The 15,417-nt window shown below is 41.1% G+C and overlaps 1 protein-coding gene across 6 annotated transcripts in view; it reads left to right on the top strand.

The window, feature by feature from the left end:
* Window positions 1-15,417, top strand: part of Fras1 (Fraser extracellular matrix complex subunit 1) — a 423,435-nt gene that overhangs the window by 199,546 nt on the left and 208,472 nt on the right. For all 6 annotated transcript variants that reach the window (XM_048364092.1, XM_048364090.1, XM_048364089.1 and 3 more), the window contains exon 15: window positions 10,341-10,484. In XM_048364092.1, coding sequence (XP_048220049.1) covers window positions 10,341-10,484 — 144 coding nt within the window. The remainder of the gene's footprint in view (window positions 1-10,340; window positions 10,485-15,417) is intronic.

The following is a 15,417-nucleotide window of genomic DNA, read 5'->3' as shown; positions in this document are numbered from 1 at the left end:
TCTGTCCTCAAATGTTCAGCAAGACAAAAACAAAACAAAACAATCTCTTAGGACAAATCATGACAGTGCCCTTCTGTACTTACAGCAGTACAGAAGAGATAGGAAGAGTGCTATCAAAGACCAGCCCCTCACAGGAAGCAGGAGACTCTATCTGAAAAAAGAACAAGCAAATAGGACTGGGAACGTGACTCTCTCTAATTGTAGAGCATCTGACTAGGAAGGGGGAGGCCTTTAGCTCAAATTCCAGTACTACCACAAAAGCCCAATGAGGAGCTCCCTTTACATTCCTGGTCAGCCATCATCAAGCTGATAGTTCCCATGGTTCACGTAACATGTGCCAGAATCATAGCTTTGGCCCAATTTCAGTGCCAGCGCACATGTTGAGTTGGGAGGCCTGACGTATTTCTATAACTCATGTTCCATTCACTCATTTTGTTCTGCTGTATGTCTTATGCATTGTTCAGACTTTCTTAGATATTCTGCAACAATTTTGATCTCTTGCTTAATTACTGATTGCTCTGCCAAAGAGGATTTATTTATCCAAGTGATATTCCTGTCCCCTCCCTTGGGTTTCTGTAACAAATACATGTTGAGCCTCTTTCATATCCACTACTGTTTCCAGGCACCCAGGATACAAGCAGGGGTACAGAGTAACCCACATAGACAACTTCAATTGGTTAAGAAAATTACTTCCTCAGTTAACAAGATGGTTTCAGACCGTTACTGTATAGGAATTTGTTACCCTCAGTGTGATAAAGCCAAGAGGACCGGGAAGTGACCGGTAGCTGAGGCAGACCTGAGTTTTATCCTTGTGAATTTCATACATACAAGCACAAACAGATATTTTTTGATATCTTTTAATTTAAAGAAATGTGATGTGCCATTGCATGGGGAGGAGGACAGGAATGTACAGGCATGCCCAGACTTTGGCTTACAGGTGATCTGTCTTCCATTTAGTTTCTGTTACTTACTCCTCATCAGCAAGTCCTGGCTAGGTCTGGCCTCAGGAAAGTTAGAAAATGTCTATATTTCCCACTCCTTTTTCCTTCTCTTTATGCCTTTCATCTTTTAGATAGTTGAGTGCTTTATCAGTGTTAGAGGGATGACTCTCCAACTATCTTTGGAACTTGGGTAGCATCCAAGGACTGTTTTAAGCCACGTCAAAGGGAAGATTCCCTTTTTAGCATGGAAAGTTCTTGGATAAATGAGATCCAGCAAAGTAGCAATGGCATTTCCATCTCCCTGTGTTTTTGCATATTCCTGGGCAAGATAAATGACAAGAAAGAGAAGGCACCTGACAGTTTCGCCTAGGACCTGTGCTTTTGCAGAAGACTTGGCTGTGTCTGGCATTTCTCCAGGCTACTTATAGGCTTGTGTTGTATATGCCAAGAGACAAATGGTAGAACAAAAGTATCACATACTAGTTGAGAAAGCCTGCTACAAATTCAAGGGAGTTTATCTTCCAGACAGATCCCATTCTTTCAGACAAATCTGAACCCCAAATATTTCAGCTATGGATTACAAACGAGTGACAAGTCATCTGGCTTTCTGCCCAGTGCCTAGGTTTCTGTTATTTCAGCTTGGCTGTATGGAATCATTCTCTCATCCCCCAGTTCTCTTCTCCAGTTCTGTCTCTGCTTCCCCCATCCTCCCTCCCCAGGCTGCCCACAGAGCTAACAGCACCTCCCTGTTATCACATCTGAGATCTGAGCAGCTGGGCAGGTGCAGCCAGCAAGTCTGAGAATGGTCCCCATCAAAGGCTTCTCTTTGGTTGGGGGTCCTTCCTTTGGCTTTCACTTTTCAAAGACAGATAATGCTGGAGAAGTCCACAGTCTTTGGTGGACCGAGGCTGGGGTGGTGGGCTAAAGAAGATCTCAGAGAGACCCAGCAATGTGGGCCACCAGTGGTCTCAATACATGAACAGAAGGTGGGAAGCTCAGCTGTATTTGCCAACCACTGGAGTGGACAGGGTTGTAGACTTTGGAATGTAGGTAGAGGGAGAGAGATAGAAGGGATAACTTGAAGAATGTTCCTGGTGAGCTGAATGTCTGCCTTTATTGTTTGATTTATGAACCAGTGAAAAGCCAGCCTGCTAGTAAAAATATCTCTATGGGGACCTGCCAAAGCCTCCATCAATGGGGGAAAATCCTTCCTTTGCTTCAAGTTCTGTGTCTACTTGAAGACACTGCTAAAATTTCAAATACATTTCCCAGTGTCAGTAAATCATTCAGCTGTAGCCATGGTGTGGTTAATAGATGAACTAGCTATTTACCTAGCGTGTGCCTTAGGGAAGAGCACAGCCTCTCCCCCTTTGGTAAGTCCTCCCTCCCTTCTCCAATCAAATGAATTCATGTTTATTCCAAGAAATAATTTGATGAAGGCAATAAAATGTAAGGTGAAATATGATCTTAGCTAAAAATCTCTAACTAAAACTCTCTCAAATCACTTCTGTTGGTATTTTAGTGTCTGACTTTGTAATTTATGAACATGTCTCTGTGTGTCTATACACATGCATACATTTATTTTTCCAAAGTAATCACAGGGTATAAAGTGCCATTGCCTGCTTTCCCATCTAATTACTTACTTTTCTACCACATCTGGTTTAAAAGCTATTGTGTACACCAGGCACTGGAATCTCATGCCTGTAATCCTAGTAACTCAGGAGTCTGAGATGTCAGGATCAAGGTTCAAAGCCAGCTTGGTAGGAAAGTCTGGCAGGAATGCCCTGACAGGAAAGTCTCCAATAAACTACTCAGAAAAAGCCAGAGGTGGCGCTGTGGCTCAAGTGGTAGAGGGCTAGCCTTGAGCAAAAGGAGTCTAGAGAGAGTGCTCAGGCCCTGAGTTCAAGCCTCAGACTGGCACGAAATAAAAGCCTGAAAACTTGTATTAATGTTTCTCTTCTCAGCAACCCCTGGGAGTGCCTGCTTGCCACCAGCTTTGTCATTAGGAAGTAGGACAATTCTTGAGTTTTGGAGTATGACTCATGCAAATGGAGTTTTGTTTAACTTTTCTTTTTCTTATTTTTAGGATTCATATGAAGTAGAATGAGGTGATCTTTTTTGTCAGTTGAAGGATAATTTTCATCCCTGGCCTGCCTGGCCTTGGCCAGGGTGTTCTGTGGCTTAACTATCAGTCTACCTGCCTATTGCTTTGGTTCTCATACCCTGTTTCCACTTACCTTGTTCCCCAGCTGCCCACTTACGAAACTAATACAGTTTATCTTTGTATGTATGTGATTTCACTGTTTTGTTTACATGTAAATATCCAGAAAACTACTGGGTGGATATTTCGTTTTGTTCTTTTCTCAGGAAGCAGTGTCTAATGTACATATATGTGTACGTCTAATCTATTAATTTGGTATTGCTCACCTGTCTTGTTTGTATTAATATGGATGTTTGGGAGACTAAAGACTTTCTGCACATGCCCTAAACGTAGAGATTTTCAGAATACATGGAGGACAGAAACTCCCACTTTCGGGTGTAAAGCCTTCTGTTGGTACAGGGAGGCTGATGGAAGGCAGAAGCCAGCCTGTTAGGGAACAGCTGGCTGTAGTACAATGATTAAGGATGGCATTTGAGCTTCTTAGCAATCAGCCTTGGCCTCTGTGGGGCTGTAAGAGTGGTCCTTGAGCCACTCGACTCCCACCAAACCATCTCTCATGGCTTTCCAAAGGGTTCTGGTTGATTGGTAGGGATTTCAAGAAGAGAAGTTAGAGTTAGAAGCCTCTGAGGAAGGCTGGATTTCATTGTGTAACTGGTGGCATAATCTCTGAGGACTCCATTGCTGCCCCGCCCCTTTCTAAGTGAACCACCTTTCTGAGTCTTTCCAGTCTTCTGTCTCGTGTTGTACTTCATTAGTGCATTTAAATAGACTCTGCTTTTTTTTTTTTTTGCCAGTTATGGGGCTTGAACTCAGTGCCTGAGCACTGTCCCTGTCTTCTTTTTGTTTAAGCCTAGCACTCTACCACTTGAGCCATAGTGCTGCTTGTAGCTCTATCTGTTTATGTGGTGCTAAGGAATCAAACCCAGGGCTTCATGTATGCTAGGCGAGCACTCTTCTGCTAAACTACATTCCCAGCCCTAGACTCTGCTTTTGACATTGGTGAAAACAAGATTTTCCAGCTCTCCCTATAACCATTGATATGATCACATAAAACATTTTCTATTTTTCCAAATGTATCAGCTCATCCTTTGCTTGTGAATTAGGAACAAATATTATCCCCACCTTACAAGTTAGAAAATCCAAGAGCCGGGAGTTTGAGTTTAAGGAAGAAAACATTTTCACCCAAATTACAGCTTCTTATTGAATATGTACTTACTCTCTCCCGACAATACTTTAAACCTTAGTCAGAACTTCTGAGGTGTGTGTGTGTGTGTGTGTGTGTGTGTGTGTGTGTGTGTGTGTGTGTAGAGTGAAACCTGACATTCCACCAAATGGATGGGAAGCAGAATGAAGGCACTTGTTGGGTGTGTAACACATGAGTTTTTTTGCCTGCTCTTTGGGCTAGTGTTGTGTAGTCCAAATCTGGTGGCAATTGGTGTCTGAATGTAGCTTCACTGATGAATCTGAGCTTACCTATTGATGACATGTCCGCATTCCCTGACACTTCAGGAGACCATGGAAAAGGCCATCGAGACCACTTTGCTTTCCTCAGTGGACAGTTTGGTCTGAGGCCAAGGACAGGAGCATCTGACTCTTTCCTGGAGTCTGGAAATGTTTCCTGGAAAGTAAGGGGTTGCCTTTAGGACCTGCTTTTAATATTTCCATAGAGAAGGGTTGTATTTTGTTTTAGGAGGAGTATAGGTTTAAAAAAACCAACAAACTAAACAACCTTCTATTTCTAAATTAACAAGTACAGACAAAGTATCTTATTTTTAGAGTCAGGTTTTGATATAGAGCTGACAAGAGAAAAGTAACCTGTTCTTTTTCAGTTTTGAAATGAATTGCTTGACAAGTCAACACATGCCTCGTGCCCCAGAAGAGTCCAAGGCCTTACCAAATAAATTGTCTACTGCTGGAAGATAAGAAGACAGCTTTCCCTCTTTCAACCTTTTACAAATTTATTGCCACAATTTTCACTATATACAGTTCAAACTGAGTGATCTGAAATGTATCACTAAGAGGAGACATTATAGTGAATTGTCAGAGAGTGACCTTTTTACTTCTCATAAAACCCAAATGGAATAAAAGCCACATGTAAAATAAGCCTGCAAGAAGAGATAATCTGCAGTAGCATATGTTCAGTGTAGAAATTAGAAATCTGTTGCTGAACACAGTGGGAGTACGCCATGCAGAGGAATGACAGCTCAGTGTAATCTGTTGAAACTAAATTCCCTCTGCTGTGGTGTGCTGTGGTGTCTGGCTACGAAACATGCCTTTCGTCCAATATGCAAAAATTAGAAGGGCAAGTAGGGGGCCAGCTGAATGTGTAAATAGCATCACGTGCAGTCTGGATTAAAGCATTTTAAAGATAAATTCTTTCTTTATTTTTTTCCCCTTTTCTCGTGTGCAGTCCTGGGGTTTGAACTTAAGGTCGCACACTTGCATGACCAAGTACTTGGTCATACCGCCAATTCTTTGTTGCAGTGTTTTTTTGTTGTTGTTTTTTCCTTCTTTATCGTCAAAGTGAAGTACAGAGGAGTTACAGTTTCATATGTAAGGCAAGTACATTTCCTATCCAACTTGTTACCTCCTCCCTCATTTTTCCGCCGCCTCCCACCTCCCCACTTGCCTCCCCCGCCCATGAGTTGTACAGTTGGATTACACCAATTGGTTTTGTAAGTATCACTATTGCAATGGTCTGTCTTTTTATCCTTTGTCTCTCGATTTTGGTATTCCCTTTCCCTTCCCTAGTTCTAATATGTGTATATACAGTATCCAGGGTACTAAGATCAGTTACAGTAATAGCAGGGGTAAATCCACAGGAAGGGAATACAAGACAAAAACAAAGGTATGGTTTCATGTGGCATGTTGAAAATAACTACAACAATAATATACCACATTTCCATAACTTGGAGTTCATTTCACTTAGCATTATCTTATTTGTTCATGTGGGCATAGCTATCGTGTTATTGTGATCTTCTGCTGTGACTATCCTAGAGATGTACTAATTATTCCCTGTGAGGGAAACCATAGAGCTCATGTTTCTTTGGGTCTGGCTCACTTCACTTAGTATGATTTTTGCAAGTCCTTCCATTTCCTTACGAATGGGGCAGTATCATTCTTTCTGATGGAGGCATAGAATTCCATTGTGTATATGTACCACATTTTCTTGATCCACTCATCTACTGAGGGGCATCTGGGTTGGTTCCATATTTTAGCAATGACGAATTATGCTGTGATGAACATAGTTGTGCTGGTGGCTTTAGTGTCGTATTGCTTGTAATCTTTTGGGTAGATGCCCAAAAGTGGGGCTGCTGGATCACAGGGTAGCTCTATGTTTAGCCTTCTGAGGAATCTCCATACTGCTTGCCAGAGTGGCTGAACCAGTTTACATTCCCACCAACAATGTAGTAGGGTTCCCTTTTGGCCACATCCCCTCCAGCATTTGTTATTATTAGATTTCCTGATAATGGACATTCTTACTGGGGAATCTCAGTGTTGTTTTGATTTGCATTTCTTTTATGGCCAGTGATGTAGAGCACTTCTTCATGTGCCTCTTTGCCATTCTCATTTCCTCTTCAGAGAAGTCTCTTGTTAGGTCTTTAGCCCACACACTGGTTATTTTTGATAAAAGGTTTCACTTTCTTCTGAGGCATGTACCTGGACTGTAATCCTCCTATTTTTCATTATTTTTTTAACAGCTGGGATAACTGGTACATGCTATCATGCCTATCTTCTTTCACTGAGATGAACTCTTACAGACTTTTCTCCCTGGGCTGTTCTTAAACTTTCATCCTTCCACTTCTACCTCCCAAGTAGCTAGCATTACAGGTGTGAACCACTGGTACCTGGTTTAAAGTAAATTTTATAGCCTCAAGTTGATCTATCCAGTCACATGTGAAGACTGTGACCTCATGGTTAGATGTTTTCACGTAGAAGGGAAATGATAGTGTGAATTTTCCATATGCAATAAAAAACTTGCTGTTCATTTATTGAGCACTGATTACTCACTAAGTATCAGTGTGGATAGTTGGAGCATAAAACAAATAAAGCCTTTTCCCTTTTGGAGGAGGAATGACATTCCATGGAAGGGATGGATCTATAATGGAGTAGTTAGTACAAAGCAATAAAAACCATAAGGGAGGCAGGCACAAAATTCTGTAAGAACACAGGGAAAGGAGTAACTGGCTTTCCTTATACAGTTCAGCAAACCATCATAAAGGTAGGGATAACTTCAAGGCCACTGAATGTAGGTAGGACTGTGAAGGTGAAGGACAGAGCAGAAGTATTTTGCTGCCTGGTGTGAATCCTTTGTGGGTCAATCAGTGCCAATGACCAGGGACCTGGCATACCTGTTCCATAGAATCTGTATATATGGTGGTGTAGCAGGAGGTGCAAGACAGAGCTAGAAATACCAAGGTTGCTATTACCACAGTTTAACAAGGAGTACAGCACAGATTCAGATAAGTTAGAAGTTTTCTGTGCCATATTTTTAGCATGCTAAAACACGGGATAACCCCGTGTGTCTGCATTGTTTCTAGTCAGTCACTGAAGAGTACTAGGCTTTCACTTTTTTTTCCCTCTGCATCCCTTGGACCAATGACTTCATCCCCTAAAGATGTTTTCAGCTAATCACTGTTTTCTCCCCATTGCCACAATGAGCTGTCTAAAAAAACGAAACTGATTCATTCCCCTCTCCTGTTTAAGATCTTTCTGTGGAATGAAGTCTACTTGACTGCCTGACCTTGGGAATCTGGACTCTGGGGCCTTTTTAGCGTGTCACATTCATCATTCTCTTAGGCACTTACCCCCTAGTATGATTTATACAGTGCTCTAGTGTGCTCAGGTGATCCTGTAGTGGATCTCAGGTAACATGACTTACCTATGTCTGTGTGGGAAAGCCCTGTAGGCCAGTGTAGCACCTGGCATATAGTACCTGCTTCTGCTGAGGGTTTATAGATGTGCCTGACACATCTTCTTAGAAACGAGATTGAGCCTTGTGTTTGGTTGGTTGATTAGGTAGTGACTTTTGATCAACTCAGAGTTGAATGAAGGAACGACCTTTCAGGGATAGGCATTTCCAGCAACAGCTGGAGCAAGGAATCAAAGTTAGTTGAATTAATGAGTGAAATATTTCACATGTATTACTGATATAACCCTTGCCTCCACATCTTTAGTTATAATGTAAAGCTAGGAGCTCATTCTAAAGATGAGCTATTGTAAAATACAAATAAACAGGCTAAGCATAAATGAAGTTTGTAAAATATAGAATAGTTTGTTTGTGTAGAGTTAACAAGATAGAAATAGTATCTAATAATAAATAAGGAATGGGAGCTGGGAATATGGCCTGGTGGTAAAGTGCTCACCTCGTATGCATGAAGCCCTGGGTTCGATTCCTCAGCACCACATATATAGGAAAAGACGAAAGTGGCACTATGACTCAAGTGGTAGAGTGCTAGCCTTGAGCAAAGAGAAGCCAGGGACAGTGCTCAGGCCCAGAGTTCAAGCCCCAGGACTGGCAAAAAAAACCCACAAAACAAAACAAATAAATTAGAAATAACAATAAATAAGGAAACCTTCCTCCAGTTCTCCTTCTCATCTTACTAGTCCAGGCTATCATCCTCTCTCATCTGGACCATTCAGTAGACTTCACAATGGTCTGACATGCATATCTTCAAACCCCTCTTGATGGCAACAAGAGAGTTTTGAAATCACGTGTTAATCTTGTTTAAATCCACTCATTGCTTCACACTGAAATGAGGATAAAAATCCCAATTGCATTCCATGATCTCCAAGGTCAAGTTGGTTCAGGGTATTGCCTATGCTTTTGGCCATGAATAGTGTCACTGTGCCTCCCCGCCATCCCTCCCCGGTACCCCAGCAGCTTCAGCTACAAGGGCAGCCCGCCGTTTGCTGAACACCAGTGCTCCTTCCCTTTTCGAGAATGTTGCCTGTGCTGTTCTCTGATGCTCCCTGTGGCTGGCTGCTTCTCACGTTTTTAGCTCTATGTAAAGTGGGCTCCACCACCTCCAGGGCTGTTAACTCTACCAAAGTCTTCTTGGAACTTAACACAATACATAATTAACTTTAGATTTGCTGGGGAGAAAAATTGTCTGGAACTAACATTTTTGTGCAATTTAGTACTGAGAGAAGGGGATTGGATCTCAGTTTGCGATGTAGGTAGTTTTTTTTTTCCTTTCTATTTCCAAAGAAATACTTAATTAAATTGTTAAGGTATGATTACCAACTCACTTGCAAGGAGGAAATGCATTCATTCCCTTACCAATTTTGATCAGAATCAATGATTCTGCAAAATAGGTTGTACTCCATTGTGAAGCAAACTTTAAAATTTAGAATGTATTAAATACAAGCTGGGTTAACTAGACACACAGCTAGCCAAATCTGAAAATGTTTAACTCTTTTAAGATAAGCCTGTCTTTACAGAAGTGCTAAGGTAAAGACTGAGTATGAATAATAATTTTAACAGTTCAAATGCTGGATGAGAAGACTATTTTTGAGTCTTAAGGGAACAACTCTGGTCTAGAAGCAATCTCTAGTTAGAAAATGAAGGTATGAGAGAAAAGCAGGCCTTTTGAGTCATTGAAATACACATGTAGGGCGCATGCTATAGGAGATGAGAGTGGAGACAAAGGCTTTGAGGGAAGATAGAAGGAAGAGGTTGTGGATAATGGAAGAGCTTGAAAGGAAAGATGTAGAAGGAGTAGAGTTGGGGAAAGAGAAAGCCATAGATATCAAGTAGTACCAAATCTTGAACAGTATAAACAAAGACTAAAGTAAAATGCATTGGTCCTCAGCTAATGGTGTTGCTTTGGGGAGGCATTATTCTGTTGACACTTTGTATGATAGTACAAAAAGCAAGGATGGACCTCATCAGTCAGGTGGAGGGCCATCTGATTTCATTAGACATTCTATCTTTGCCTAGAAATGTGTGATTTTCTTTCCTATGACTTCCATTCCTTCAAAAACCACCTATTCCTTGTTCGACATCTCTTAGCAAATACGTACTGATATACCTACCATCAGACCATCCTTGATAGTTCAGGTTTTGTTTCTCAGTAGGGGTTGCATTTCTTCTGAGGTAGACACAGGAACATACCAGTTCCAGAATCAAGGAGATAACGAACATCCTCCTGATGAACTTTTAAGCCTTTGAAAAACCAATGCTAAGCAGTCCTGTCTACTGTACATTGGGCCCTGATTTTGCCGTTTGCTTGCAGTCTGTCACGAGTCCTGTGCAGGCTGCTGGGGTCCCACGGAGAAGCACTGCCTAGCCTGCAGAGATCCCCTGCAAGTCCTGAGAGATGGCAGCTGTGAGAGCACCTGTGGCGATGGCTTCTACAACAGGCAGGGAACTTGTATTGGTAAGTACATGGTTGGGATGCCAAAGCATCTTTTCATATTTTTCAATTTCATTCATTGTCATCATTCTTTGTATTCCATCATAACAGTGACAACCAAGTTTTCTTTATTGCGTTTTAATATGTGTTGGCTGTGGACACCAACTTTAGTCATTGAATTTATGTTAGGAACACTTTAGGCCATGGGGTGTTCATTCTAGTCTCATCCAACAGAGGAAGACAAGGCCCTGTTGGTTCAAAACCAGCTATGTAGAGAGTGAAGGGCTCTCACTAATTCCTGACTTTCTTCATATTCCAAACCCCATCAACAGCAGACAGTGTTCCTAATATAAGTGGGACAGAGACTCTTATAGCAGCACAGAGCAGACCCACCTTTAGTGCTAGTGTCACTGACTCAAAGCTGAAACAGGCACTTTCCATTCTAGCTTTCACATCCATGCCATAAGAATTAATGTAGCATTGTTCTTCCTGTGGCAGGCACTGTAACCCACCATAGGGAACACATGGCTTTCAGCAAGTTACTTAATCCCTCTGTGTCAGTGTCCCACTTGTAAAATGGGAATTACAACAACTCCATGACATATAAAGTAATGACCCCATGGTACACAGAATAATGACCACAAGGATGCCGATGTTTCTATCCCCATAACCTGCAAATGTATTATTTTAGATGGCCAATAGTACTTTGCAAGAGTGAGTTAGATCACTTTCTTGAGGTGGAAATATAATCCTAGAGTGTCATGGTGAACCCTGTGAAATCACAAAGGTTCTGGGTGACCAGGTGATACAAGAGAGCTTCACAATATGGAGAAGGCAAATGGAATACATTCTCCTGTGGAGCCCCCACAAGGGGAATGCAGCCCAGTGACACTTGATTTTAGACTTCCTGTCTCTAGAACTCTAGATAATGAGTTGGTGTCATTTTTGTTGTTTTTAAATTTAATTTTATTGTCAAGGTGATGAAAAAGAGGGGTTAAAGCTACCTACTTAAGGTAGTGAGTACATTTCTTGTCATATGGGAGAATATGAGGGAGGGGGGTAACAAATTGGTGTCATTTTAAGCTAAAGAGTTCATGGCAATTTGTTCCAGCAGCAATAGGAAACTAACACACACCCAAATCAGAAGGCTGTTGAGTGGTTTGATATGTGCAAAGCACTTAGGACATTGTTGGTGTTTAATCTTCACAAGAACTTCTTAAGATATAGTTTTTGCCACTCTGATTTTCTAGATGTGGGAAGTAAAAAAATTGCCTCAGGTCACAAAGCTAAGGATGACCAGAGTGGGATTGAAGCTTAGATCTCCTGTCACTAAATGTAACTATCCCTGAATCATTCTACCACATCATATGATGTGATTCTGCCTTATGTATCTTTGCCTTCTTCCTCCTTTTCCTTTTTACTCTCCTTTTCCCTTTCTTTGCCTCCCTCTTCTTCCTTGCCTTCCTTTTGGTCTTTTACTGAATTGACGCTTCTTGTAGACATTTCTAGGCAAACAGGTAGTGTCTTCTTGGCTGTAAATGAAAGGCTCCAATGTATATACCTATCATAAAGGCCATGATGACTTTCCTTTATCACTAATTCCAGAAAATCAATAAGAATATACAGTCTAGAAAAGTTTCTTGAGTTATGGTCCTCATTTTTGCTGACATAGCCAGTAGACTAAAGGAGGTGATTGGTGGGATTTGATGAATCCAGTTGACTCGGGAAAGAGCTAGCCTGAGACAATGCCTCAAAGCTGTGCAGAGATCTGTAAAAAAAAATCTCACCTAGTGTGAATGAGTCACACATGGCTTGTGTGGATTTGGAAGAGAATAAGGAAAGAAAGGCCAGGCTGCCATTAGCCCAAAAATGTCGGTTCTTTCTGTCATCATTGCTTTCCCGCTCAGTTACACCAGATGTAGTCTCGATAGGCCAACAGATGTCAAGTCTGTAGTAGTCCCCAGGCCTAAAATTGTTTATATTTTATGTCCCCAAGGAGGCTGGTTACTGTCATTGAAAGAGGGATTGTGACTCTGACCTGTTGCTGACTTGCCCTTATCTGGATTAACAGGCAACTTCATTTGGCAAAGTAGTGCATTTAAGAGGAGAGAGTTAATGTCAGACTGGGCCCTGGTGGGTGGGGAACTGCTGCTGGTGGGGCTCTGAGGTTGAATGAAGGAAGCCAGAGCTCCTTGCAGACTGTCAGAGCTGAAAAAGAAAAGACTCAATGAACAGATAGTGCAGAGGAAGAGAGTATACACCTGAAATGTGATCCAAGTTTTCCAGAAGGAAAACTTTCAGACAGGAGAAAGGACCATAGATGACTATGAGCCACAGTCAGCAAGTGGTTACTACACCCTTGACATATGCTTTGCTTCCATTGGAATCAACCACTGTACCTTCTAATAAAGAACATGGCAACTTATACCTTTCATAATACTGTCCAAGTTCTCTAAGCTTATATCAAATTTCTTTTGTATTTCTTCCCCAAGGTTTTACCCATGATATCACTGTAACTGATTTTGGTACCCTGGATATTGTATATACATGTGTTGGAACTAGGGAAGGGAGGGGAATATCAAAATGGAGAGACAAAGGATAAAAGACAAACCAGTGCAACAGCAATACTTACAAAACTATATGCTGTAAACCATCTGTACAACTCACGGGGGGGTGGGGAGGGAAGGATGGGGAAAAATGAGGGAAGAGGTAACAAGTTTGATAAGAAATATACTCACTGCCTTACTTATGAAACTGTAACCCCTCTACACATCACTTTAACAATAAAGAAATAAATACATTTTAAAAATGACTTTAGAAATATTCCTATAAATGTTTTCTGAAACAACAGTGATTGGTATCAAAATGTTAATTAAGATGTCATCTACTGATAGTGGTTACTTATTTCCAATTCTGATTAGTGCTATTCAAGATAAAGATTGGCTGGTGTTGGTTTAATAATTTATAACCAACCAGCCCATATCTGGAGAAATCTCAAAGTCAAATGCTGAGATGAACCCAGCCAAGCAAATGGTAACATTTCTCCTCCCACAAGAACTTATAGTAACCACTTTCCTGGGTAGAACATGTTTTGGATTTTTTAAAATGTTAGGTATAAAGATGAGGTAATTCAAGGGGAAATCCTCATTGTTTCAAGGACTTATGCTATTATAAAGGACATTTCTGGCATTATCGAACGTAATAAATGAATTTAGAAGCTTCTGTTAGCTGTTCTTATTCTCTCTGTGTCTCTCTTTGTTCTTCTCTTATGTTTCTCTCTTCCTTCTTCTCTCTACTTGATCCCTATTTCCTCCTCTCTTTCTGCCACTCTCTTCCATTCTTTTTCCTTTTCCAAATTACAGTTAAGCAAGGAAGGGGTAATAATGTTCGACAAGAAATGCACTTATTACCTTACTAATGTAACTGTAACCCCTCTGACATCACCCTCAGAATAAAATTTTAAAAAATCACAGTTAAGTAGTTATAAAAAATGATTTCAATTCATCATGTCAGTTTATAAGTGCAGCACATCTTGATTACCCATCCTTTGTTCATATGCTTGCTTTCTTTTCTTTCATCTTCCTTTCTCTTCCTCACCCAGAGTAAATCACAGCAATTCTCTATTCCTGTAATGCTGAATCTCATTAGTGTTAGAGTGTGTAGTTTGTTTTTAGGAAGTCAGCCAGTGGAGTTGAGGTAGAGACACACACTGTCTGCAACTGCCCTCTCCCCTCTCCCCTCTTCACTCCTCCCACTGTCACCTGTGAAGATCCTTGCTCTGTCCAAGGCCAGTCTACCCATCTGCATTTTGAATGTACATCCCCTTTTTATTTATGTATTTCTCTTGCTTGGCAGTACTGGGGTTTGAACTCAGGACCTCATAGACCGGTGCTCTAGCACTTAAGTCATGCTCCCAGCATTATTTTTATCTGCTTTTCCTAGTCTCAAACTGTGACTTTCCAACTGTTAGACTTACAGGATTATAGGTATGAGCCACTGGCACTCAACACCTCAGTATTCTTTTAATAATCATTCAAAATTCTTTTAAAAAATATTTTCCAGAGACAATACTTACCTTGAATTAAAAAACAATTCGAGTGACAAAACTACCTCTTTTCCTTTTCATGATTTCTGCCCCTGTCTCCTTCCATTCAGAGCCAGAATCCTATGAAAGAACAGTTAAAGTCAAAAGCTTTTTTTTTTTTTTCCTGTGTCTATGAGACTGCAGAAATGTGTGACACAGCTCACTCGGAACCAAATCTCTAAGCATAGTGGAAACTTTTCAACATTATTCATCCTCTCTGCAGTTAATGACACCTTTCTTGAAATTACTTCCTCCCTTGGCCTCTCAGCCATTGTGCTTATATTTTGTCTTCTACCATTAGATCATTTCTTCGTGATCACTAACTTGTCTTTTATTTTCTTCTCTTGTTTTTATTAGATGTTTATTATTCCCTGAATCTTACCTTTATCTGTTTCTTTTTTTTTGGCCAGTCCTGGTGCTTGGACTCAGGGCCTGAGCACTGTCCCTGGCTTCTTTTTTGCTCAAGGCTAGCACTCTGCCACTGGAGCCACAGCGCCACTTCTGGCCGTTTTCTGTATATGTGGTGCTGGGGAATTGAACCCAGGGCCTCATGTACACGAGGCAAGCACTCTTGCCACTAGGCCATATCCCCAGCCCCTTTATCTGTTTCTTATCCTGAACACTTTCGCTGAATAAATTAGCTAATTTCTTGTCTCAGCAGCTACTAATACCTGATGACCTTTAGATCTATTTCCTGAATTCCAGAACTGTTAACCTGTCAACTTACTGATCCATACCCACCCCAAACTGTGTTTAGGAGAATCTGCAGGCTGCATTCCTTCTTATATTCTATGAGTTGTCCAAGACAGACTCCTGGAAGCCATCAGAAAGCTTTTATGTTACCCACTCTCAAATCTATCATCTCTTCCACAT

The sequence above is a fragment of the Perognathus longimembris genome, chromosome 16 (assembly GCF_023159225.1).
Source record: "Perognathus longimembris pacificus isolate PPM17 chromosome 16, ASM2315922v1, whole genome shotgun sequence".
NCBI classification, from domain to species: domain Eukaryota; kingdom Metazoa; phylum Chordata; class Mammalia; order Rodentia; family Heteromyidae; genus Perognathus; species Perognathus longimembris.
The sequence above is the reverse complement of the archived record's forward strand: the minus strand, read 5'-3'. Positions and strand labels throughout refer to the sequence as shown.